Raw genomic sequence first — 24,764 nt, 5'->3', positions numbered from 1 at the left:
GTGTATTTGAGGGCAGGCAGGTATATCCAAAAACCGACTGAAAGAGCTACAGGTAAGGCAACAATGTGTGCTTTTGATGTTAAGGCGAACTGTGCCTTTAACGCCGACTGCAAAATGGTGTACATTCAGAACCTCATAAAGAAAAGGCTCATTTTAAGCGTTGAGCGATTGCGTCATTTGATTCCTGTACAGATTTGCCTGTAAGCCCTCTCGACTGTAGTTTGGCTGCTGAAGAACAAGCTTGTTTGTTCTCCAGCTTGTGATTTCCCCTGCTGACTTAACAGCTACCCACCGAATCCACAAGTTATCTTGTTCATCGGGGGGATAAAAAAAACACAGCAGCACCCTCGATAGAGAGAGAGAGAGACACACACACACACACACACACACACACACACACACACACACACACACACACACACACACACACACACCTTCTTGTTTACTCACTCTGAGTGATTTTGGATCAAAGCCTCGTCGTGGCCCCGAGGCTGGCTGTCCCTATTGTTTTGACATCATGTTTGTACGTGACTTAAAATTGGCTCCACTTTCACGTGGCATCGCTGTGACGTGTGAAGCTCAATGAGACTCAACGCCGTGCGCTTACGTGCTTTAAGAGAGGAAAATAGGAAAAATACTTGCAAAATCTGCAAATGGAAAAACATTCGACCCTGCGCCTGGGCGGGGGGGGGGGGGGGGGAAACAAAGTCTAACTACAGACAGAACCAAGTTTCAGGCTTAAAAAGAGCACACTGTAATTGAGAGAGCCGTGGTGAGCAATTACAGCGACAGGCGAAGAACAAGAGGGATGAAGATAGAAGAGGGTGGGTGAGATGAATAGATAAATGTCCAAAGAAAGGGCTATTTCGGTATCGTCGGGGCTCTGTTCCACCTCCTGCTCTCAGAGAGACACACTAACATCCTCTCCCGCCGCGAAGAGCCCGAGTCAGTCAGCCGATCAGGATTTTTGTTTTTTTTTCCCTCCAGCCGCAGCTGCTGTGGGTGTTTCCAAGGTGCTCGGCGTGTGTCTTCCCGGTTCAAGTTAAAAAAGCCCCGAGGTGTTCATTAGCCGAGGCCCAGGGGCCCTGGACGTCGCCCGCCGAGGCTCTAACCGCCGCGATGTTGAGGTTTAAACACCGAAGTCCCTCAGTGATCCAACTCGATCACGGAGAGGGAGGGAGGCAGAGGTCGTAAACAAGCATCCGTGTCCCGCTGAATCTCTCTAAATAGTCTTTTTGCATTTTGACGTTTTGTAAAGATGCACTATAGAATCTCAAAATACAAAATATCACCATGGAATCACCTCCCAGTGAATGTACAGTACACTCTCTCACTTTCACTGTCTCTCTTCTAATTTTGACAAAGCTAATTACACACAGCTAATTAACTGAACTTCAAGGGGGACACAATGGATGCATTTTTAAGTGTGAATATTTAGCTTTAAGACAAGGGAGATAACAAGTTTGCATACGAAAGGGGAGATTCATTTCTTTTTTTTTTCAGTTGAGAGAAAATCTACAGGAATCTCTTGTTACTGATGGACACTTGGCCAAACTGGCCAAGGAATACTAACAGATTTAGTTGTCTCCACTCCATAAAGTCACTAGCTGTGATCTTCACGAGGGGGAGGAGTTCTGTAAGCGTCGAAAGCTGCGGTTAAGTGGTCATATCACACTGATTATTTCTTAAAGATGTGTCTAAATCTTTCTTTTAAAGAAGAAGAAGTACACACATCTCACATTTTGTGAGCACATTTATTTAAGTACTTTTTCTTTATTTTATAATACAAATATAATAAGTAGAAATGATTTGGCAGGCAAACAATGAGTGAAAAGGCGAGTCGCAGTGAAACAAATGCAGAACTTCATTTAGCGAAACAGCTCACTTAACATTTAACACACTTCAAAAAGCCGTATCTGTGATTTCCTCTGCACAGTCTAGCCTCAATTAGTTCTTTATTAGGCACATGAGCAAGCTGTGGACTGAACTAATGTCACAGGCCGAACTAGAAACACGAAGCCTGACCTATAAAATAGAAAAAAACAGAGACAGAAGGGTGTATTGATGGCCCCTTAGTGGTTTACTCATCAATGATATATGACCTTGGCTCAACCTTCAGTTAAGGTTGAAAAAAAAAAAAAAACTGCAGAAACTACGATGAATTCAAAAAAATGTACAGGTGGCTATTTTTCTATTTAATCCTTTGGTGACCTGGCTAAGTTTTCACATGTGCATAGATCTTCTGATACGTCACTGCATGACAAACGGTCTCACAGTGAAGCTGTGCATTTAAACGACAGTGACAGCGTGTAAACTAATTTTTCTAAATTTCCGAGTAGATAATTGAATTCTGATGAAATCAGTGACAAGACAATGAGCTACACATGAGGAGAGCTTCTTTGTCTGTTTAGCAACGTCCAGTGCCTCTCACAATAAATCCAAAAAGATGCAAGTGAAGGTATCATAAATAACACGAGGTGACAGAAATGTATAAAGGGTAGCGTATAAAAACATGCTTTGACCTTTCCTCTTTTGCCTCCTCAGTGAACGAGGCTGAGATTCCTGAAGAAACAGCGAGCTATGGCAAGGAAATAATCCACTCTGTGCTAGCGTTTAGCATAGCGATGCTCTAAAATGAGGCAAAAATGCGATTTAAAAGCTGTTTACAATATCTGTACAAGGGCAGTATGAACATGGCAAAGCAGTGGTGAGTGCATGAAGACTTTTTAGGACTGAGGAGTGTTTAAATACACTAGATTCAAAGATGGCTGCAGGCGACTGTTCAGGCCACACGTGTCTCTTAATTTGTGGCTTCACGCAAAAACCTTGCAGCGCTGGAAAAGCCGCCTCCTTCACAAGGCAGTCGCTGTGTTCTGTCAGTGACCAAAATAAAAAAATATCCAAGGCTTTTGAGTTCAAAAATAAATCTGTACCATTTTGTAAACAGAGTTTTCCTTCATTCGTTTGATTTAAAAAATACGAGGAGTTCTTCAGAAACCAAAGTTTCATGGTGGTTTTGAACGCCCCGCTGAATCGCGTTCACGTCCGTCACTCGCAGTCCTCCCCGGCGGTGGCGGCCTCCAACGCGGCGAGAGCCTCTGCCACCATCGAGTCTGTAACGCTCTGCACCTCCTCCTCGCCCACCCTCGCCTCCTCCTCGTCCTCGCTCTTCATCACCAGGATCCCGCTCTCGCCCGTGGAAACGTCCGGAGTCTTTGGCAGTCTGAGCTCGTCCCTGGTGTCGGCCGAGGACAGGCTGGTGGTGCTGGTGTGGATGTCCACGGACAGGACGCTGCCCTCGTCCCCCGTGTCGCACGGGTACTCCGGCGTGCCTCCCACGCCCTCGTCTGTGTCGTCTGCGGACAGGCTCTCCGCGCCAATCTCACACACGGTGATGGAGCCGTCCCACCCGTTCCTTGTTGCGCGGTGATCCCGCTCGTCGTACCTCGTCTGGTTCTCATACTCCCGTATGTTGGGGTAGACGGGCACCTGGCTCGGCTGCCTCTCCTGCGCCGTCCACCTCGGCCCCAGAGCTTCTGGCTGGATGATGTACACCTCTGCAGGCGGCGCCGACCCCTGCCTGTGCAGCTCCTTGGCGGAGGGTGCGGTGTGCAGCCTGTGGTTGACGTGGTTGTTGTCCGCCTCCAGTTTCAGCGTGCTGTCGTTGGACTTGCTGTAGCCCAGGTTGTGGAAGCCCTGCTTCTGCTTGTTGTGGCTGCCGGGGGCCCCGCCGGAGGGGGTGCGGGGCTGGTAGAGCGAGCCGCTCGCGGAGTCCGTCTTCCTCACATCCACCGCCACGGAGGGGTCGTAGATGTAGCTGTGAGAGAGACAGACGGACAGGGAGTTACTTGGAGGGTTAAATTAAAAATCATTAGGTGATAAACTGTCTGAATTCCAAATAAGAAGAATAGTTTTTAGATTTGAAAATGTGTCGATTCATTGCTGGAAGCCGGAGTCAGGCTCTTGACGTCACTATTTCGGTTTCTTGGATCCGTGTTGCAACAGACACACAGAACTATTTCTGTCCTCCTCACTGGGCTCCAGGAGTCGGAGGTTCCGGTGACAATCGATGAAAACATCTCCGCATCCTGTAAACTGACTGCAACGAGGATACTTCATTGTGCGTTGTCAAATTTCACCTTTCTAAAATGCCACGATTACGTCTAAGACATGCGCTTGATGTTTACAAGCGATGCATCTATTGCATCTGGCTGTGGTAACGTCTGCGCTGCTCACGTGAATGTCAGATATATACTGTGCAGACAGTTGGAAGAAAAAGCAAACACAACGAGGAGGTGTACGCAGGCCTGCGCTCTTCTCTCCTCCGTTCTGGTTCAAATAGCGAAATACCGAATTCATGTGGTGTTTCTGTTTGTGTTGCTGACGTTCACAGAGCAGAGGCAACCGCAGTGAAAAAGACATGAAATGAAGAGGATGAAACAGACGCTGATGCACAAAGCACATGAACACAGATGTGCTATGCCTGACCTTAAAACTGCAATATTAACATGGAAAAAAACAACAAATGAATGGTGTATTATCTGCATTATTTGCTTTGAGATGGGACTCTTGCTGCCGAAATGAAATTCTCTGTAGCCTCGGACTGTTTTTTTCTCAATGATGTAAAGGGATAATAGCGCGACTGAGGCAGATCCTGACATCAATATTTAATATTAATATCAGCAGATAACAATTTCTTTTAAGACATGGCTCTAGCTCCCTGGCTAACTCACAAAAATAAAAGCAGTATCAATCCTCTGATCTTGCTAACTCCCAGAAAGAAAGCACAGATGCACATTTTAGAAAATCATCTGTTTTGAAAGGAGGCCACTCTCTGCTAGCTTTTTTAGCCTAATGCTAAAAGTATGGTTATCATGGATCCCACTGCCTTTTCTGCAAATCGCCATAATCCACCTTTGATTAGTTGGTAATTATGACATGATTGGTTGCTTTGGATTTTCTGGACGTCTGTTTTTTTTTGTGATTATGAGCGGTAGTTTCCCCTGTAAACACAACAACCCCTTTGGCCTCCGTCCCAGTTTGCTGCTGCTCCTCTTGGGGTTACTCGTCCTCCAGAGCCCCATTTTTGCAGCTGGAGTGTCAGTGGGACGTGAAAAGCCCTGCGGACATCTGCTTCATCTGCTCTGCCCAACTAGTCCAGAAACATAGTAGTTGCGACAGCCAAAGGGATCGGTGTGTTTAACTGGGGGAACTGCGGCCTGCTGTATTAGCGTCGCAGCTAGCTGGTCGTTTTGCAAACTCACTCGACTGGCCAATAGAAACGCGGACGTCATCCATTAACACCTTAAAAAATCACTTGGAAATGGCAGCTAAGCTACCAGAGTATCAGAACCACAAAATGATAAATGTGAGCCAATCAGAGGTGGAGTCTTTCAAGAGGTCTGATGGCATCCATAATGACGCCTGTTTTCAGACGCAACGCCCAGATACGTGAGTGCTATAACAGTTAAGTCTGGGAGGGAAAGGAAGCAAATGATACCAGTTATTCCCTTGAGGCTATTAGTATAGATTTTATACATTTTGGGCTAAAAAGCTAAAAAACTATAACACTTAACAGATTCTCACAGAGATTGTCACCCATAAATGTGCTGTTACCTGCTTTTAGAAGGCACTTTTCACCAGGAAAAAAGTCTGACTTCAATTCACAAAAATGCAAATGATAACAGGAAGTGAAGGGGACAAACAAAGGGGCAGCTAATTATGTGCCAGAGTCCTCTAAGTGAGAAACAAACAAACAAAAAAAATGATGATGAATGATAATAAACACAAATGTATTCATGTTTTTGTTTTTCATTCCGTTTAAGAAAAACTGGAAAATAATGAGGCATGGTTATGCCACACAGTTCGGCTCATTAGGATGAGTGACAAACGATGAATACAAAAAGGGGGGGGGGCACTTTCACCTGCGACCGGCATAGTAATTCTCAATCAGATAAAGCGGAACTCTGGAATTATTTGGCATTGAGGCGATGTGTTTCTCGTTCACTCCTTCAATAGATGTTTCTATTGAACCCCCTGCCTTCGTCTCGCGCTGGCTAAATTACAGACTGCCGTGTCCGTCGGCGTTGTAGCGGTTTCCTTGAAGGATGGAAGAGGTCAATAAAGGTCTCAGACTAATTAATGCTCATTTACAGTAAGCTCTGCATCCTTGTGGTGCTGTAATGACTGCCCGATGCCCCATTTTTGGAGGATTTTCTCTCATGATCACACTCTCATACACCTCCACAGGTGGCGGGCCGGGTGGGGGGGGGGCGACTCTATTTTGTGGAGGGCGTAACGGGCTGTCAGACACCGCCTGCCGCGAGAGCCTCGCGTTTTCATCTCTTCTGACTTTCATTTGTTTTCTCCTCCACCCCGCGAGCCTCGTAACCCCTCCACCTCGCACCTCTCCACACACACCTCCTCCTCGTCTCTCCCTTCCTGCGTCACTGTAATGTAGTCGCAGCTTGCTAATCTGCTATCCCTTTGCACTTGACTTCTCCTTGATTTGAGCACCTTCCCTCGAGCGCTTTCCATCCATCGTCTCGCTCCCGCCTCCTCCTCAAGTTCTCCTCCTCTCTCTTGTTTTCTGTGCTTGCGGTGTTTTTTTTTTCTTTTATCTTATCCCCCTCTTTGACGTTGCTTCATGCTGTTTCTAGTCACATACTTAACAAGTACCTGAGAATCGAATGCCTTCATATGAACTGATTAATTCAAAAAAACAACTCTTTCCTCGCTCCCGTCACGGGCAGGCAGCGGACAAACAAAACCATCCACCTCCTACACATGTATAGTCCCACATGCTGCCCTCTCTGACTCGAGCACCTCTCCCTCTCTCTCTCTCTTTCTCTCTCTCTCACCCTGCATCCTCCCCTCCATCTCCCTTCACAGTGGAAAGCTGAGAAAATGGATGTTTTCCATTTCTCTCGCCACCGCTGTGTCCCGGCTGCCAAGGTGAAATTTGAGGCTCGCTTTCACGGAAGCCAGACACACGAGGTGTTTTTAGGAAAAAAAAAAAAAAAATACAGAAGATTCATAAAAGTGGACAAGAGCTGTGTGAGAGAATGAAACTGCCCTTTCAATCTCCAAGCTATTTTCTAAGAAACTTGTTGCCGTGATTTTCTATTTTTGTTATTCTTGCTGCAAGAAGCCGACAAAATGTCTGGGTCCGCTGGAGAGAAAAGGAACAATTTAATGTCTATGTAAAAGGGCAAGGAGTTTAATCAAATAAATCAGCTGATGGGTGGGGGGGGGGAGCAGCAGCTCCTCTGTGTCGAGCTCGGATTTTAATACCAAAGGAGCGACTTTGCATACAAGTAGGTGCAGCTGATTCTGGGGAGTTTCTGCTTTCCCCCTCTGTCGGGATTCCCTTCCTGCTCTGGGGTTTGTTTATGTGAAGGAGTCTCTACATCTTTATTTACTTACGTTTTAACTGTGAGGGAGCACCACATGATGTTGTTTACTCCATCAGAATAAGGCAAGTACTGATGTAGTTATAGGAGAAGATTCCTACAGACGCACTTCTTGCGCTTCACAGTTTTTTTTTTTTTAGCTGATTATATTGGTTGGAAGTACAACGCAGGGAGCGAGGGTGCCTCTGGGATTGATGCCACCCTCACAATCATCATCAGTGATGACCATCCTGAGCTTTAGGTTGAAGTCAATTTGAAACGTCCACTATGGAGTACAAAGGAAAACAGTGTAAAGTAACTTTTATAACCAATGCATTTACAATTCCCATTTAGCATAAGTATACAAATGTTTTAGAACCTACTTTGGTTTAAATGCTCAGTTCAGTCCCTGTGAAGACCCAAAGACGCAGAGTCGACCCCCAACTTTTGCGACAACGATAGATTCTCACTATTTTCCAAATCCAGACCAACAGATGATTGGTCTTATGCCTTCACACCTGTCATTTACATATTTTAAAATCCTTCTTTAAAGCTATTTCACAACAACTGGACTTCTATTCTGGTGGGTTGTTTTCTTTTTGGCAGGTTAATTTAGTCAATTTCAAATAACATTAACTATCAAAAATAAAGATTCAAGAGTTCAATAAAAATACCACCCTACAGGTATTCAACAAGGTGAAGCAATAAAAAGCTCATTTTGATCGATTACAGAATCAGAAACATGACGTGTATCCAGCAAGGAGTTGATTCATCACATCTCATTCTTTTAAGTAGCTCATTTGCAGCATACTGAACCCTAAAGTCTCACTGAAGGATTTGACCTATTCTGAAAAGACAGTTATTGGAGCTATTTTAATAGCTATAGATAATATAACTAATATTACGGTTTACATTATGATTAACAAATACAACCTCCCACTTCAACATACCCAAGTCTCAGTCAAAGTCAAAGTAGTTGTGTTCTTCTGAGCATGAATATGGGTTTTTTTTTTTTTTTTTTTAGTGCATGCATTTCTATCCCATCATGTCAAACTGTTGCCAAGGCAACACACAGCGCTGACCGTAAAGGCAAAGAGGCAATGTGTCACAGAGTCTGAAAGTGAAAAACTCACTATAATTTCAGTACAGATGCCTTTTTCTGACACTCGCAGCTCACAAAATGCTTCAAAATGGATAAATAAGATAAATAGGGAGAAAGGTTTGGAGCGCATCGAAAACAAACTTTTGATCCCAGAGTCCATGTTGATAAGTAAGATAACAAGTAAAAACACTGCGTTTGTGCACGCAGCCTGATATACAGTACGTTACCTCGTTAACTGAATTGCTGAATTTAGGTTTGTGTCACTTTCAATGCAAACATAGAGTTACTGTATCTTTTATAGTCATGTTTCATCTTCGTAAAATATTTTGGATGTGCGTGTAAAATACGACACTATTGTGTTTGCATGGTACGAAACAGTGAGGCAGCTGTGTTATTGGTATAAGGTGGTAATTCAATTTAATTCTCATCAATAAACACAAACCAAGCTATATTTTAAAAAGACAAAAGCCTGGGATGTTGTGTGAGATACAACTGATACTGAGACCATACTGCTGACCCAGTAACCTACACACACCCCCTGCCAAACCCCACGCCGCTAAGCCCAGAAATGTGACACTCCAGACAATTAGGGAGGTATGTGTGTGTGTCACAAGCATTCACATGTGTCTTTGACATGGGAAAGGGGTGGGGGTGGGGGGGTGTGGAGTGGCGGATTACGACTCTGGTATGCGAATCACAGCGTGCCCTTTCATTAATCTGCAATCAAAATCTCGTTTCCCGGCCCGGTTCTGTCTCCTCGTTCACCTCCAGCAGCACGGCGATGTCGAGGCCCTGACAACGATGCCTTGTAGGTTTTTTTTAATGAATAGACAGCCCTGCAAGGAAATACAGTAACCAGGGGTGATGGCTATTGGCATATTGACTCACAGTTTGTACAGAGTGCCCACGTGAGGCTGAGTGTGCAGACGTATTATAATGGACCTCTCACTATCTGTATGAAACGAGACAAGAAATCATTAAGTTGGCGAGGAGACATTTGAATTGGTGCTGCGGACCTGCAGATAAGGAAATCTACAATGAGAGGCTGATACTGAGGAGGTCGACATGATTTCAGAAATGTGAGTAATCGGCTCAGTTATTTGCAGCGATGCGCCTAATAGACTATATCCTCACGTCGGCCATTTTTCCTTTGACATCACACTCAGGATGTTAGGCTCAAATGTCGTCCAATGAATGTGCGGAATCTACATCTATCGAATCTATATACATATTTGATAACCGAACAGCTAACGTTAGCCTTCAGCCACTTCCTAGTTAATTGCTCTTACACAATTTTGTGTTGTTTAATTTAAAGCTAATGCATTTGTGATTTTAGGTATATCAGTAAGACACAACAATTGCAAAACTGACTTGCTGTTTCTTCAACAGAAAGAAATCAATAAAAACTGTCGGCAGTAATGTCTGTGGATCATCTGGTGAGTGACTGAGGCAGTGTTTCTGGAAAGGGATGTTTCTTGTTTAAATTTTTTTAGGATGTGTTTTTAAGTATTTTCAGTTTCACTCGCTTCCGCATTAATTTGGAGTGACACCCCCCCCCCCAAAAAAAAAACAACCTCTGACGCTAAAACTTTGAGCCATAAAATGAACCCTTTAAATCACTGCCAACAGCCGACTGTTCGATTGCGTCCTCACTCTAATGATCTTGTAGGATGGGAGAGTGTCACAACAGCAAAACAAGGCGGGATAATGACTCTCACCTTTTTATCATCCTGCAGCATTGGCACCCCATTTGGCCCGCTGTGTCGTGGAGCTGCGGAGGGACATTAAGAAAAGCAATTAAACTTTAATCACACAAACACCCTTTTCGACTTAACAGCACAGACAAAAATCGAACGCGGCAAAACGTCTTCGGGAAAACGCGCGCGTCTCGCTTTTTGAGTGACATTTTCCCCGATCATCAAGGAAAGGTTACAGTTACTGTAGCTCCACAGACAGACACTCGTCTGCGCTATGACGCACACAAACACACACTCTTTGACAGAGTCTCGGACTGCTATTGATCGGTCAGTTCACCACCTCTGACATGTGAGCGGTTTTTAAATGAGGGCTTTCTCGAAGATTTCGCCTCATCAGTCAAGTTTTTGCTTTGCCCTTGGTCTCGACGCCGTTTGGACACGAGGATGAAAACTCTGTCTGCCTCAAGCACCGATAAAGAAGTTATTGCCATCCATCATTGTTGTGTATGTGTGTGTGTGTGTGTTTGTGTGTGCGCGTGCGTGAGTGTGTCTCGTCGAGTGTGTACCTATGTGCAGGATGGGAGTGACCTTTTCTCTCCTGGTGGTGTGTTTCTCCAGGCTTTGGCATTTCATTGCCCGGGTAAATAATTAATCACTGAGTCTTGAATGGGGTTTGTCTGCGAGCGAAGGAGAAATAGGGAGCGACAAAGGTAGAGGACACAGTATCTCTTTGTGGACTACGAGACAAAACAGTTTCTATTCTTAACCTTAACTCTCTGACCCTGTGGGCTCTTCCTTTGCCTTCAGCTGAATCTTTTAACAGAGCTCGGCAAGGACAATACACTGCAAGCGCGGCTTCAACTCATTCAAACGAGAAACAACTAGATCGCTTTCAAACTCTGGTGTTATTTCTTTTTTTTTTCCTCATTGTCGACAAATGCCATGAAAATCCTTTTCAGGGTGTAAATCTTTATAAAGGAGTCACACATGTAAAGTTTCACTGTTAACAAAAAGCTACGCAATTACGTCATGCAGCTGGTCACTGCAGTTTTTACCAAACATTGGTCGAACGGAAGTAAAAGGTGTTTTCGTTGGGGACCATTTTCTGCCGTGGACTAATACACATTGCTCAAGTTAGCACTGTCAACAGCAGCAGGGTTTTTGTGTGGTGTTAAAACAATAACATCACGAGTGCTTGTTGTTTTATTTCTCCAAAGTTTTTATGACAAATAATAGAACTATGTCCACTTTTCTGTGTCCTTCCAAAACGGCGACCAGCAGATGTTGTCAAGCATTGAAGAAATAGACTAACTATATAGAAGAAGAAATAGCTAACTTGTTGCTCTCGCTGTGGCGGCATCAGCTGATCTGTTTCAACGACGATGGGTGGGCAAAATTTTGAAATTCAACCATGCAGTTCTGTCAGCGGGTGCGGTGACATAAACCTGCTGTGAGGAAGAAATAGTTTAAAGAAAACATGTTATTTGTTAATGTGTAAAGGAAATGTCCGCTAGCCTCTAGGCTAATTTATGCAATGTAAAATGCCATAGGCTAAAGCTAATAATGGTGACTAGCAGGAAAACAAGTGTTCTGTCTCCTCGACAGTTAGTATTGAGCTGATTTTGATACTTTTTACTGATCTAGTTGTTAGGCAATGTTTTATATGTGTTTGTGAGTTCAGTTTAAACTGTACTGCATTTAGCTGGTTACAGTTATTCAGAATTATTTATGTGTGGTTATAGTTCTCTTATATGGCCAAACTCAGAGACCGTGTAAAATGGGCAGATGATTTCGTCTCATATCTGAACAGAACAAATCGAAATGGTGTCACGGCAGACTTTGTGATATCAGCAAACATTGTGCTATTCTCGAAAGAATCAATATAATATCGTATCGTGATGACACTTTACCTGACAGTATATGTGTAAGGTGCTATAAAAACTGCTATGACATCAGTGATGACCATACAGAACCAAAGGTTTTGCAGTATAACTGCTCTTGGGGAGGAAATACCTTTTTCTTTAACGGTGAAAAGATAAAAATCTAAATGGGGCCAACTGCTCTGATGATGGATGGAGGTCTCCATATCTGATTCCGCCACTTGCTGAACTGTCTGCATTGTTCGAGTTTAAAGATTTTGCACTGAGCTTTGCTCACTTCATCTAAAAAAGCACGTCACCCTGTGCAACAGTGTGACTCACTGATGTGTTATTAATCATTTTGGACAACAATGGCTCAGGCTCAATAAGATAAGCATATCAGACTTTGGTAACACGTGACAATAATTCAGATTATTTCATTGTTGATTTTGGTCTTTTCAACACAGACACACATATTTGGCCAAAAAACGTTAAGCCATAACTCCTGTACTCATCAGTTGTCTTCACCAGTTTGTATCGATTAGTCCTTCACCTTTAAAAAAAAAAAAAAAAAAAAACGCAGTCAGGCCTGGTGACTATGACATAACAGGCGTCAGTTACGCTGTGAGACTTCATACATATTTGTCCTGGAGGGAACGAGCTAACAGCTCCAGGTGGGCTCTGCGTGAGAGACTGACAAAAAAAATGCACGAGGGAACAACAAATACACTTGATGTACAGAACTCTTCACATTAGCATTGAAAAGCAAACTGAGGCAAACAAAAGAAGCCATGCTGGGTTATATAATATAATGAGCTCCAGGACCACCACTACCAGGTCACATTTTTTTAATATGAGAGACTGTACTATTTGTGCAAAAGCACCAAAGCATGACTTAGCTATCCCAAGGCGCCTCATTATTGCCCATAAACAGAGTCCAGAGGTGGGCGTAGTCACTGAGGATGCAGACAAAGTTGGCTGGAGTACAATCCTCTTGTATTTGAGTTCCCTCTGGTCTCTTGTTTCTCCTTCACAGAGACGATCTCTTGTGGTTGAGGTGGACTTGACCGCAGTCCGGCTGCAACAATCGCCACCAAACGTTTATCCGCATTTCACTGGGACCCTCCAACACATTCACAGCCCACTTGTGAAACCGGCGAGAGGGTGTACCACGGCAAGTGCAATCCAGAGTGAACGGAGAGGCCCAGCGGTTCGATGGGCTTGAAATTGAGGACTCTTGTTTTACACCCTGTTGCACTGGCAGGCACCAACCCGGCTAAAGTGTCCCTTATCTTCCAGGAGGGGAGCAAGTGAGGAGGTAATTTCCCAGCGGGGCATCGGGAACCATCGCGTTAATGGAGCGTTGCATTAGTCCCTGAACGTTATCAGCCGACTTTTTACAATTACTAGTCACTTTCAAGCAGGTCAATAGTCATCTGACAAGCTCCAAGTCTCAAACGTTCAAGCTGATTTCTTCCTCTCCTCTCTCCTCTCTCCTCTTGTTTACTGGTTGTGTGCTTGTGGCACTTCTTGTCTTTTGCATTATGTATATTTCATATCTTGGCGATATGGCTCTGCTGCTTTCTGCTCTCTACACCCTTGGGGGGGTGTTTTAATGCGCTTGGCCTCAGAGTCCTGCAGACTGCTCGGATTCGTTTAGGGAGCATCTTGAAGCTCAGAGCCCCCAAATACCACTGCAGATTTATTTAAATAAAACGTCCAAAACCCCTTTGACATGAAGGTTTTCTGAATTGTTATGAATTAATAATGAGTCTAAATAGCTTTGGTTCCTTCCTGGCACCATGTTTTCACTACAGATAAAAGCACTGTGACAGAACATGGATTAGCAAGTGTTGTGACGGGGAATAATTCAGCACTCGCTCCACATATTTCTCGATAATTACCAATTATGATAAAGTTAGACTGCATAAGACACATTTCAGTTTGAACAGATTTAATTAGATTTTCAATACTGAGTTATTATTTAATCCACAAAATTAAATTACATTTTCCAGGTTTCCTATAAATATGCAATCGCCTTAATACTTAAAGCTGTTAATGTCAATAATTTAGCAAATCATGATGTGCAATGTAAAAGGAGACACTCGCAGTTAAGAATCCACAGATAAATATTAACTGACTGTTTATTAATTAAACATGAATTTACTTCCACCACTCACTTTTCTGTCTTATTTATTAATTTAGTTTTATTTACATTTGAATTTCTTTAGATATGCTTCCCCTGTGTTTTCTCCACCTATTTATTTCCACAAACCTTTTTATTTCTGCATTTTCTGTTGCATTTCTGCTTTATTTTGCAGTTTTGTAAGATCATTTGTTTTATGTAATCATTGTTTTCCAGTTCTCAGTATGGCTGATAACATGGCAAAGAAATTACTAGAGCATAAATCGAGTCAAAGATAAAGAGGTAAGACATGAGTTTTTCAAGAATATTTACCCCTGAAGTCAACCTCATGACTTGCCCTCTCATGTGTCAAATCATGGGGACTGCGTAAGCTTTGGAAAAGCTCAAGGCTGATTGTGTTCAGAAAAACTGGACATGGCAATGAGGCGGTGAATCTGTGGCAGCGATGGGAAGAACAGAAAACTCTATGTACAACATTCTCCTTTTTATGTAATATAAATGTGATGTGATGTGAATCGACTCATTACATTACACAAGTTTCATTTACTTGAAAGTTCAAAGGTTCAGGTAGCTTTTTGCTCACTGCAAGCTGCATGTTTGCTTGACTCTTGGCTGCTGTTATACTGAGTTTCATCATAACAGACAACACCTACATACTCAAACAGCATTTTAAAGCTTTCTATAACACACAAATCCAAGTTTCGGATCAGTATCTGGTGTGAAATGTGAATTGGGTTAATTTAAATGTTCAAAATCATACAAGTCCAAGATTTTCTTGCCACTAGGAATGTGTAATTTATTGTTACATATGCATTCTGGGGTGTGTGTGTGTGTGTGTGTGTGTGTGTGTGTGTGTGTGTGTGTGTGTGTGTGTGTGTGTAAGCTGACTTCAAACAACTAGTGAGGACACAGAATCTGACGAGACGACTAATGGTTGGCTGACTGCGTCGGAAAAAGCTGGTTTGCATTGGCATGGAGTTGGGTTGCACATTTGCAAGGCAAAAACTGTCTCTGCGTTGACTGACAACGTGATTGTAGTGTTACCTGCCTCAAGCAGCCTTTTTCGCTTCTGGTCAGCAGAAACGGCTCACAGTCGGAGGAACTCGTCCCGCAGGGGATGGGTGACGCAGTGCCACCTTAGCCCGAGCAGCTAACAACTCTCCTCCAAGCAATGAGGGCCCATGAGTAACTAGCTACGTCACTTTACTGATAACTAAAGCCAAAGACAACTCCCAAGAACTCTGCTTAAAGAAAACGACAAACATGACTAACAAGGCACGCTCTGGCTCCAGTGAGTCTATTTGCAGCTGTCATCTTTGCCTTGCTCTGTTTGCAGGGTAAATAGTAGATAAACTGAGAGAAGTGGAAAAACCAGGAAACTGTATGCAGGAGCAGTGAACACCCAATGAATTCCCATCACAGTATGTGTTTCAAGATTAATCTGCAAGGCCCTAAAACTGTCATCTGTACCCAGCCTGTGCCTGCATCTTCCAGACTCAAACCAGCTGTATGAAACCGTTTCCACTAGTTATTGTTTAGTCCGCAACATGTTATAAAATCGAGGAAAACACTCAAAACAACTTCCTGCTTCCCGAAATGACGTCTTCAAATTGCTTGCTTTTGTTCGAACAGCAGTCGTCATCTGAACACATTCAGTGTTTTACCAAATCATTACAATTAAGGAGGTGGTACAGGGGAATCTTTTTTTCATACCAAGTGGTGTATGAAGTTGTTAAATCAGCTTCATCTCAATCAGTGACAACCTCAAAATGCTAATTCATTCATCTCAATGAGTGCTTTTACTTATGATACTCTAAGTGCTGCTAATACATCAGTGCGTTGACTCTAGTAACATCTTAAATGCATTAATAACACAAACATGTATAGGAGCTCATTTTTTTGATGTATGAAAAGTAGTCGAACTGTCACTTTGAGCTACATTACAACTTGCTGCAACGATTAATCAGTTAGTGGAAAGCTAAAAATTATTCGACAACTATTTTGATAATGAACTGGTCTGAGCAATTTAAAGACAAAAACATTTTTTTTTTTTTAAAAAAGTCTTTGATTCCAGCTTCTTCAAGACATTTGAGGTAATCTTCTGACAATTTTAGACAAACCAACCAATTGCACACCTTCAAAGTCTAATGTCTGACTCTGACCTACAAAGGTTAAGGAAGGCAGAATGTACCTGAGAGTAGTTAAATCATATCAGATGACTGATGAGAAATCCTGTCAGTAATGAGGAATTTCTCTCAGCCTCCTGCCGTTTTTTACAGTAACACACAGCCGCTGACTCAGATTCACATCAGAACATCCAACTGACCAATCATGTTGTTCCCCTGGAGACTTTCCAAAGTCATAATGAGATCACGGATTCAATCTGTGCATCAAATGACTATCATTCATTCAGATATTGGCCATTGTTGGCTGGCAATAACAACGCTTTATCTGCTCCCTCCGCCGTTCAATATATTATATATTGCCCCTGTTTTTTATGATAGGGAAGATCGTAGGACGATTACTGAAGGGGAGAGATATTTCAGCGCTGGCAGCTTGGCCCTGCTCCCATTTTTTCACTTTCTGAGTTTTCCTCAGAGGAAATTGAAACATTTCATCTTGGAGAAACAGGTTCAATAAAAGTGAGATTGCTGTGGAGTGTCCCCTAAATGTGGACTGGATTGAAATCCAGGGGATACCCGTGAAGGTGGCAGTCAGAGCTATTTCTGAAAGATTGCTGCAGGTGGAAAAACTTCATCCGGAAAGATAAGGCTTGAAATAATTCTTCCTCGGGAAGGGGTGCAGGCCGAATTGATTTTACCTGTTGGGAGACTTGTTTGAAAACAGGAGCAACTGTGTGTACAACGACTGAAAAAGTGACTCCTACTCTTTTAAAATGAGGAGATTAAACTAAGGAATCTGGGCTTAGCCTTAACTACTGAGTTGATAAGCTAATACATGAGCGTTTATAGCCTTTGAATTAATGTGAGTCCATTCAAATCTCTTAACTTATCTTAATAAGGTTTACAGTTTGAAGAACTCAAGTTATAAATAAAATAAATCCAAATATTCAATTGAGATCCAAATCTTCCCTCCAGCAATTGGAGGTTATTGGATGCTAATGTTTTTACGGTGGATGATGGTTTATGCTATCACCTCACTCTTATAACACAGAGCTTTTGCTCATGTAGTTTTTGAAATATCAGAGTTGACTGGTGATTCTTTACATGCAGTTTTTGTGTTTGTTTGCAAGTGATGTTCTGGCACTCCCCCCAGTCCTTTAAATAGGGGCCTTGTTCTTGTTAGCCTGGGGATGTTGCCAAGAGAGCTGCCCGATGGCAAGAACTTAGCAGAATTTGTTAAAACTCACTCTTCTACCTATCCACAGGTGGCAGTAACTTGACAAGAATCACAGCTGTGATGCAACGAATACAGCAAAGTAGAAGACTGTGAGCTAATAAACGTGTTGTGGTGGGAAACACTGAATTTACACATAACTTTTGTCTGTTTACACAAAAACTCAGCAGGGGCACCTTCAATTAGGTGTTTTAAACTGAGAAGGTACCTGTGATTGGATCTCAGGCCTCTCACATCACCTCAAAACACACACAAAAAAACACAATGTCACCTCCTCGAGATAGTCTTCCCTCAGTGTCACATATCTGATACCAGCAGTTTTTGTTGTAACCTTGGACAACTGAAATCCACCCACGACCATGTCTGTATGACTGTGGGTTTGAGTTGCTGGTCTAAACACTGTGCATACCAACGCTATAAAACTAAATACAGGTAGACGAGGTTTAGAGACAAAAACAGAGAGCTTGAATGACGTTAGAGGCTTGCTAATAGATCACAAAAATCCCTTTTCTCTTATCTTCTGACAGTAATTGAAAGCGCATTCTGGGAGCCTGAGGTGTAGATATGAATATTTCTCTGGAGGGTCTCTACTGAACTTTTCAACAAAGGAGCCGAGTCTCTCACAGACAAGACCTGGCTGTTGCAACACGGCTCGGTCACCTGATAGATCCGTGAAAAGGTCGGCTTATGTAAGCCGCGTGTTGCATTATAAGTCATAATTCATTTCCTGACGCATTGTGTGTTTTTGGTGTTCCTTGTGTGTGTGTGTGTAGGCAGATCATGTTCATGTGGGTTAAAGGGGAGGGGCATGGTAAAGGAAAAGTGGGCTAACTGGTCTGACATCCATCTGGCTCTCTGTTGTTTTTGTTTAGTGTCTCTTTATATCTCTGGTCATCTACAGTGTGATCCGTCACACACACTGTCTTGAAATTTGAACTTTCAAATCGCGTGCTGCAGAGACGGCGTAGACAGGAACATGGTGGGAATTTCCATCGCTGCAATGTCTGGTATGCTAAAAGGGAAACATGGGGACACGTTTGACTGAGGTTTTCTGTCCATAATGGTTTAAAAAATGCGTTACTTTGTTGCGAACCCAATAAATTCAATAAACTCTAATTCCCTATCCTCTGCCTGCACACAGCACTTGTTTTTTTATATATATGCCAACCTTTTGACAAACAACATCTTCATGCGTGAGCTAGGTTTGAGTCGATCACATTAAATAATAGTAAACTGTTTACAAAAAAAGCGTACAGAATTTGGATTTGGAAATTCAGAATACACAGTGTTTGTTTCCAGCTTCTCAAATAAGATGCTTTTATCTGTTTTTATTTTTAATCAAATGCAAACTGAATAACTTATGTATAGTCAAAAGATAAAAAAGATTGTTAGTTGCCTCCCCAACACATGCTCCATGTTTTTGGATGTGTCATGAATCATAGTTTTGTATGTTGACGCTGTAAGAAACTTTGTTGTGACTTGCACGTTGGCTTGCATTCAGCAAATGGCTTTTATTCCTTTTATTTGTATTTATTTCTATTGACAGTTTTCCTTAGTCTGGGCTTTTTTCTGTTTGGCTTGACTGTTTAGTGTTTATTCTGATATTGTTTCCTGCTATTTCCTTGTCTGTCAAAGCACTCTGAAATCAGACGTGAGGTGTGGTGGCCTATAGCACTACCAAAATGGAGGTAACAACGTTTTGTTGACCAAATGAATAACTAACTAAATATCAACAAACAGTGAAAACATAACCATAACCTGCAGCCTCTATGACATATTTTGAAAAAGAATATGTCAAATGGTGATGATGTTTCAGAGGAGGAACCAATCAGTGATGAGCCTCTAATGACATTAAACCAGTGAGTAATAGCAGCCCTGAAAGGCCTGATTGTGGCATCTGTATTGATAACAATCAGTATGAAATGACCTTCCAGAGTGGCTCATACATCGTTTCTGCTTCCATCAACAAGATTTATTATTAATTTCTCTCCTGCACTTTAATTTCCTTTATTGAATTTGAGGCATTTTATCTGTAAGTGCAGTGTCACCGCATTTCTATTCATTTTAATCTTGTTCTATTTTAATCGATTTTTTTCGCCCTGGTGTCTCTGAACGCTGTTCTTATGTAAAACACTGCCTCTGTGTATGAAAGGTGCTATGCAAATACAGCGTTGTGGCCTTGCCTTACTTTGCAATCCCTGCAGCTTTCGACTGTGTCTCATTAACACCAAGGGGAAACGGCTGAAAGCTCCGGGAATAGCTTGTGGTACAGCGAATGTGTGTCCCCCATGGTTGAGAATGAACTTCTACCCTCAAGACTGTGTTTCCGTGCAGTCATCAGCGGCCGTCTGTGTGACCCGCCGCTGAAAGAGAACTGCAGCTTTTGATAAGGTCGTCAATTTAGCTTATCGGCTCTGAGGCTTTTAAAATCCAGCTGAAATGTCAATAGAAGATTTTAAAGAAAGAGAAAGATGACGCTGTCTCACCCACTGCTTTTAATAACCCCGCATGTACAGTAGATGAGATAACCTTCCGCACCTGATAACACTTCCCATAAAGGAGCCAGAGCTTTTCATCTCGGTGACGTTATTGTTTGACTTTTTCTCTTCAATTACAGAGCAGAGAGCTCTAAAATACTGTTGAATGTCTGCTATTAAACAGAAGAATCTAGTCAAAATAAGACTCTACAACTTTTGACTTGCTTGACAAGCTGAGCCTGGTTGATTTATATTAAGTCAGTCATTATATTTTTACATTATTTTTATTATCAACTGCTGTTTTCTTTATAATGTATTCAACCTGATGTAAAATGTGTGAGGTCAGTGATGGGACCTGAGTGTGTGTGTGTGTGTATTCATGTCTGTTTCTGTGTAATAACATGATGTGTGTCCAAACAGCCTCCTCTGATGGCCTTGGGCAGCTGTCTGATAAAAACAAGTCCTGTCTCCTCTCTATTACCCAGCAGCCCACACTTATCAATAGCGCTGCTCTCCTCACACTCGCAAACCGCAAAAACAGACCTGCTGCTGTTTTTCCTCCTGTGGATCCTCCTGAACCCAGGAGCTCTGAATTATACTTCAGCAGGTAAACAAGCCTACGAGGAGCGCTGCGAGGAGTGCACTTTTAAATGATGTAGAGCCAGGGATGCAGTGGTAAATACAAAGCAAAGAAACCAGGATGGTCTTTAACATTGAATCCACCATTGTGTGCACAAGAATCTGTTTCCTTTTTGCTTTTAAGGATAATCTCTTTCCATATTGTATCCAGGTTTGATATTTATAATTGCAAATCAATTGATTTAGCAAGTAGTTGATTAAAAGAAAATCAATGGCTAACTACTTTGATAATCAATCGATCGTTCTATTTATTTATGGTGAACTGTTGAGCATCTGCTGGTTCCAGCGTCTATAATGATTATGTCTGTTTAACTTTTAGAGACAGATAGTACAAAAACTACACAATACTCAAGTTAAAATAATATTTGTCAGTTAAAATGATGTGCTTTTTAATTGTGTTATGGTTTCCCTACTGTCAGATGACACCACATTGTTCACTTTAGAACAAATGAACTGTACAATCTATCTTCCAGACCACAATGCCAACAACAGCTCCGAGCTCCGTCCTCGTGTTTACATCCTGTTCCAGGGTCGAGTCATTCAGCAGTGGCAGCCCTGCTGGTGCAAAGCAGACTAGACCTTGGGCAAATATTATTTGCATACACTTTTAATGGCTCGTTTTGTTTAATAAACTGCCACATGGGTGGAGTCTGCCACTAAAGGTAAAAAGGAAATGTGGTGTTCAGACAACACAACATCCAGTGTAAATCAACTAGCATGACGTTGTAAATCTTGCCCGCCCCAATGGGGTGGGGTGGGGGGAACAGGTCAGAAAAACCATCATAGTCTTTTAAGAGACACCTCGATATAATAAAGCTGCTCCTACACGTATATTAACGTCGCGTTTGAGAGCGCTGTGTTAGATAAACGACAGACATGACAGGTTTTCAGACATGAAGGTTGCAAGCGACCCAGGGTTCAGCGAGACTACGTGTCGGATGTGCAAACAAAGCCCAAGGCCGTGTACATGAGTTCAGGTTAACTGATTCAAGACCACTCCTCCTCCTCCATGTCCACCACTTCACTCTACTCCACCTCCAGCAAAGAACAAATGTCCCCAATAACAGCCCTCCATTCACTAATTAACTTCACCTGCTCATGTGCAGTGTGATCAGGGTGGAATGGAAATTTTCTAACCCTAAGAGACTCTGAGTACATTACCACTATACCTAACCCATTACTTAATGTAAAGTCCTAAAGTAACCACATGCAGATCAACAGAAACATGTTGGGAACTATTCTGGTGATTCGTTTAATAGTCTGAGACACTTTTTACGCAAACATGTCTGACTCTGTTGATGGCTTTTTACACGCTAATGTACTTACCGTACATTGAATATTGTTTGAGTTACTTGAGTGTGTTAGCCAGACAACATTTCGGCTATGATTTCGGTTATGAAAAGCATTTATTTATTTATTTTTTACAATTTTCTGACACATCACCGACAAAAAATGAATTAGCTCATCGTTTAGGTTTGAGTTTTTGATTCTAAATAAGTGACAGCTGCGCAGTTCATCAAAATAATAGCAAAATTGCGGCATCGAAATATGGGCACGGTGCAGCCATATAAATACTCAATTATGAAATTCACTCATTAAAATGTATACATTATAGATTACACACAGGCTTGTAGCAGTGACTCATTACTTTAAATTTCACCATTTGTAAGACAGTAACATTCAGACCTGTATGATGGAAAATACAATGTATATTAAGTATAAAACAAATAAATCAATACATTAATTAAAAGCTTCCAGATACATTTTTTTGCTCAACTACCGTTATATTTATTTACACACATACCTATTAATCTCATGTGTTAAAGGTGCACTATGTAGTTTTGGGGAGGAAATTATAATCAGAAGGAAACAATCTTCATTGACTGATATTTCCTATCTAAACTAACAAAAATAAGCAAACTCTTCATTTTCATGACTGAATAAATTGAGTAAACAAAGTGAAATTAAAGGATGACGCAATTACATACTTGTACCTTTTTTTTAGGAGCCGGACCCTGCCACTTTTCTAGCTTCAAAACAGTGTTTACTGTTGTGGGGAACTTATTTTAGCTGTAGTCTATAACGGTTAAAATACAAATTTCTGATATTAATATTGTAGATATTAAATTCTGAGTTTGAATTTCCTCTCCAAAACGACATAGTGCCCCTTTAATAAACTAACCCTGTGCCTTTATGTGTAACAGGTGTACACACATTTCTATTGTCAGCATACAATGCGCCTAACAGGCTGCACTACAATTAGCTTACAACGGTCTTACAATACTTAATAAATATAAATATATAATTACATTACATTACCTACATTATTCCTATAACTAGCTTATTTTTTTTCTACTGTCATTAAGTTATTTTTGCTTTGTTTTCGACGCCGGCTGTCGCCATATGTTTCACGTTATAACACAACGGTTCACCTGTTGTGAATTACCGTCGAGGCTGCGTTAGCAAAAGCTGAAATAACGCGTCAGCAACACTTTTGAAAGCACTTTCAGGTGAATTCAGAACGGCACTTTTCATGTGAGCGACTATCAGGGAGACAGAAATGTAGTTTCGACCTACCTGTTGCGCTGAGCGAAGGTGTGGCACTTTGCCCTAGGTATCAAAAAAAGCACGGCTAACTTCAGATGTCATTTAAGTTGGTCCACTTCCGGTCCTCTACTGAGCAGAAATGAGGAATGAAGGTGAAAAAGTAGCGGGTCCATTCAGCATCTTCAGGTGGTTTTGACTTCCTTTGGTCTGAGTTGTTGTGGTGAATCGCTGAGAAGAGTTTCCCCCCCCTCGGTGACTCCACAGTCCCATGTCTACTATTTGAACAGCGGTCTGCTGATGGGTAGTTAGTCTGGGAGACTAATGGACCACATTCAAGACGCGCGGCGTGTTCACGACTGTTTCCTGTCACCCCTTTCAAAATAAAACTTAACCGCCTTCATTTTTGTAAACAAATAAATCATCATTTACTGAATTTAGTAGTTATCATAAAGTGACAGTAACAAACATGCTAAAGCAAAACAGAACAAATAAAATAACATGAATATGCATATAGGCATTTATGGAGTTTATTAGGATGTAAACTTAAAGGGGTTTAGATCTTGAGACGATAAATCTAAATCAGAATTTTTAAATTTACAATATTATGGAGACAGTAATACAAGAAGTATTTATCTTTTCAATAACTGAATAAACAAGCTGTTCTCAGAGGAAAATAAGGTCCTCAGAACTCTGTCTGGTGCTAAAAAGGTGGCAGGGTCGGCCAAACAAAAAAACGAAAAAGGAACAGTTTGAAATTGTGCTGTCCTTTGAAGTCAGTTTGTTAATTCGATCATGAAGAAGAAGTGAGTTTGTTAAGTTTGTTCAGGTGTAGACAAACGGTCGAGCATCTTCTTTCTCCTTCGATTCAAATTTCTACATTCCACATCCTACTCCATAGAGCACCTTCAACTGAACCTTTACATTTGTCTTTGAAGAACAGAATTCACACAACTTTTGAAACAGACATGAATCTTAATGGATTCATATGGGCAACAACGACCATAATGATGGTAATAATTAAAGCAAACAAGATTCAGAAATTAAGAAATGAAAAGGATAACATTTTAAATGATATGAGTAAACCTGAGTTTAGGATAATTACTGGGATTACACATATTTTAACACAAAAAATTACAGTGACTTTTTCTGACTTTTGTTAATGTATTGCATTCATGTTTCTCTATACTATTGAATCAAACAGCTATAACCTCAGAGGAGGGATGGCTTCATTTGCAGAAATCAAGAACAGAATAGCTTTGGAACTACCCATATAATATATCAAACTAATAATACAGTACACCATCAAAACCATCTGAGGGTTTAATAACTTCCTAACTTCCTGTCTTGCCCTGGCAACCTGTCTCCAGCTTTACATGGCTTAACCTGACCTGCCTCCTCACAGTTACCGGGGTTGATCATATGACTTGGATGCGATTAGAGTGGAATCGCCCCCTTAACACTCTCTACCCGCCCAACAAAAAAATCCTGGCTGCGGCCCAGAAAAGCAATGAAAAACAAACAAAATAATGAATTGACGCAATAAGTTTTC

The 24,764-nt window shown here is 41.8% G+C and overlaps 1 protein-coding gene across 1 annotated transcript; it reads right to left on the bottom strand.

Moving 5' to 3' along the window:
• Positions 1-1,735: 1,735 nt before the first annotated feature.
• zgc:194930 (uncharacterized protein LOC557813 homolog) lies at positions 1,736-23,543 on the bottom strand. Its single transcript, XM_037113226.1, has 3 exons — positions 23,246-23,543; positions 10,212-10,264; positions 1,736-3,817 (listed from the first exon to the last, which is right to left on the bottom strand). The coding sequence occupies exons 2-3, from the start codon at positions 10,241-10,243 to the stop codon at positions 3,049-3,051; spliced, it is 801 nt and encodes a 266-aa protein (XP_036969121.1). The 5' UTR covers positions 10,244-10,264; positions 23,246-23,543; the 3' UTR covers positions 1,736-3,048.
• Between the last annotated feature and the right edge of the window lie 1,221 nt (positions 23,544-24,764).

The sequence above is a fragment of the Acanthopagrus latus genome, chromosome 10, assembly GCF_904848185.1.
Source record: "Acanthopagrus latus isolate v.2019 chromosome 10, fAcaLat1.1, whole genome shotgun sequence".
Classification (NCBI taxonomy): Eukaryota; Metazoa; Chordata; class Actinopteri; order Spariformes; family Sparidae; genus Acanthopagrus; species Acanthopagrus latus.
This window is presented reverse-complemented; position numbering and strand designations above follow the sequence as displayed.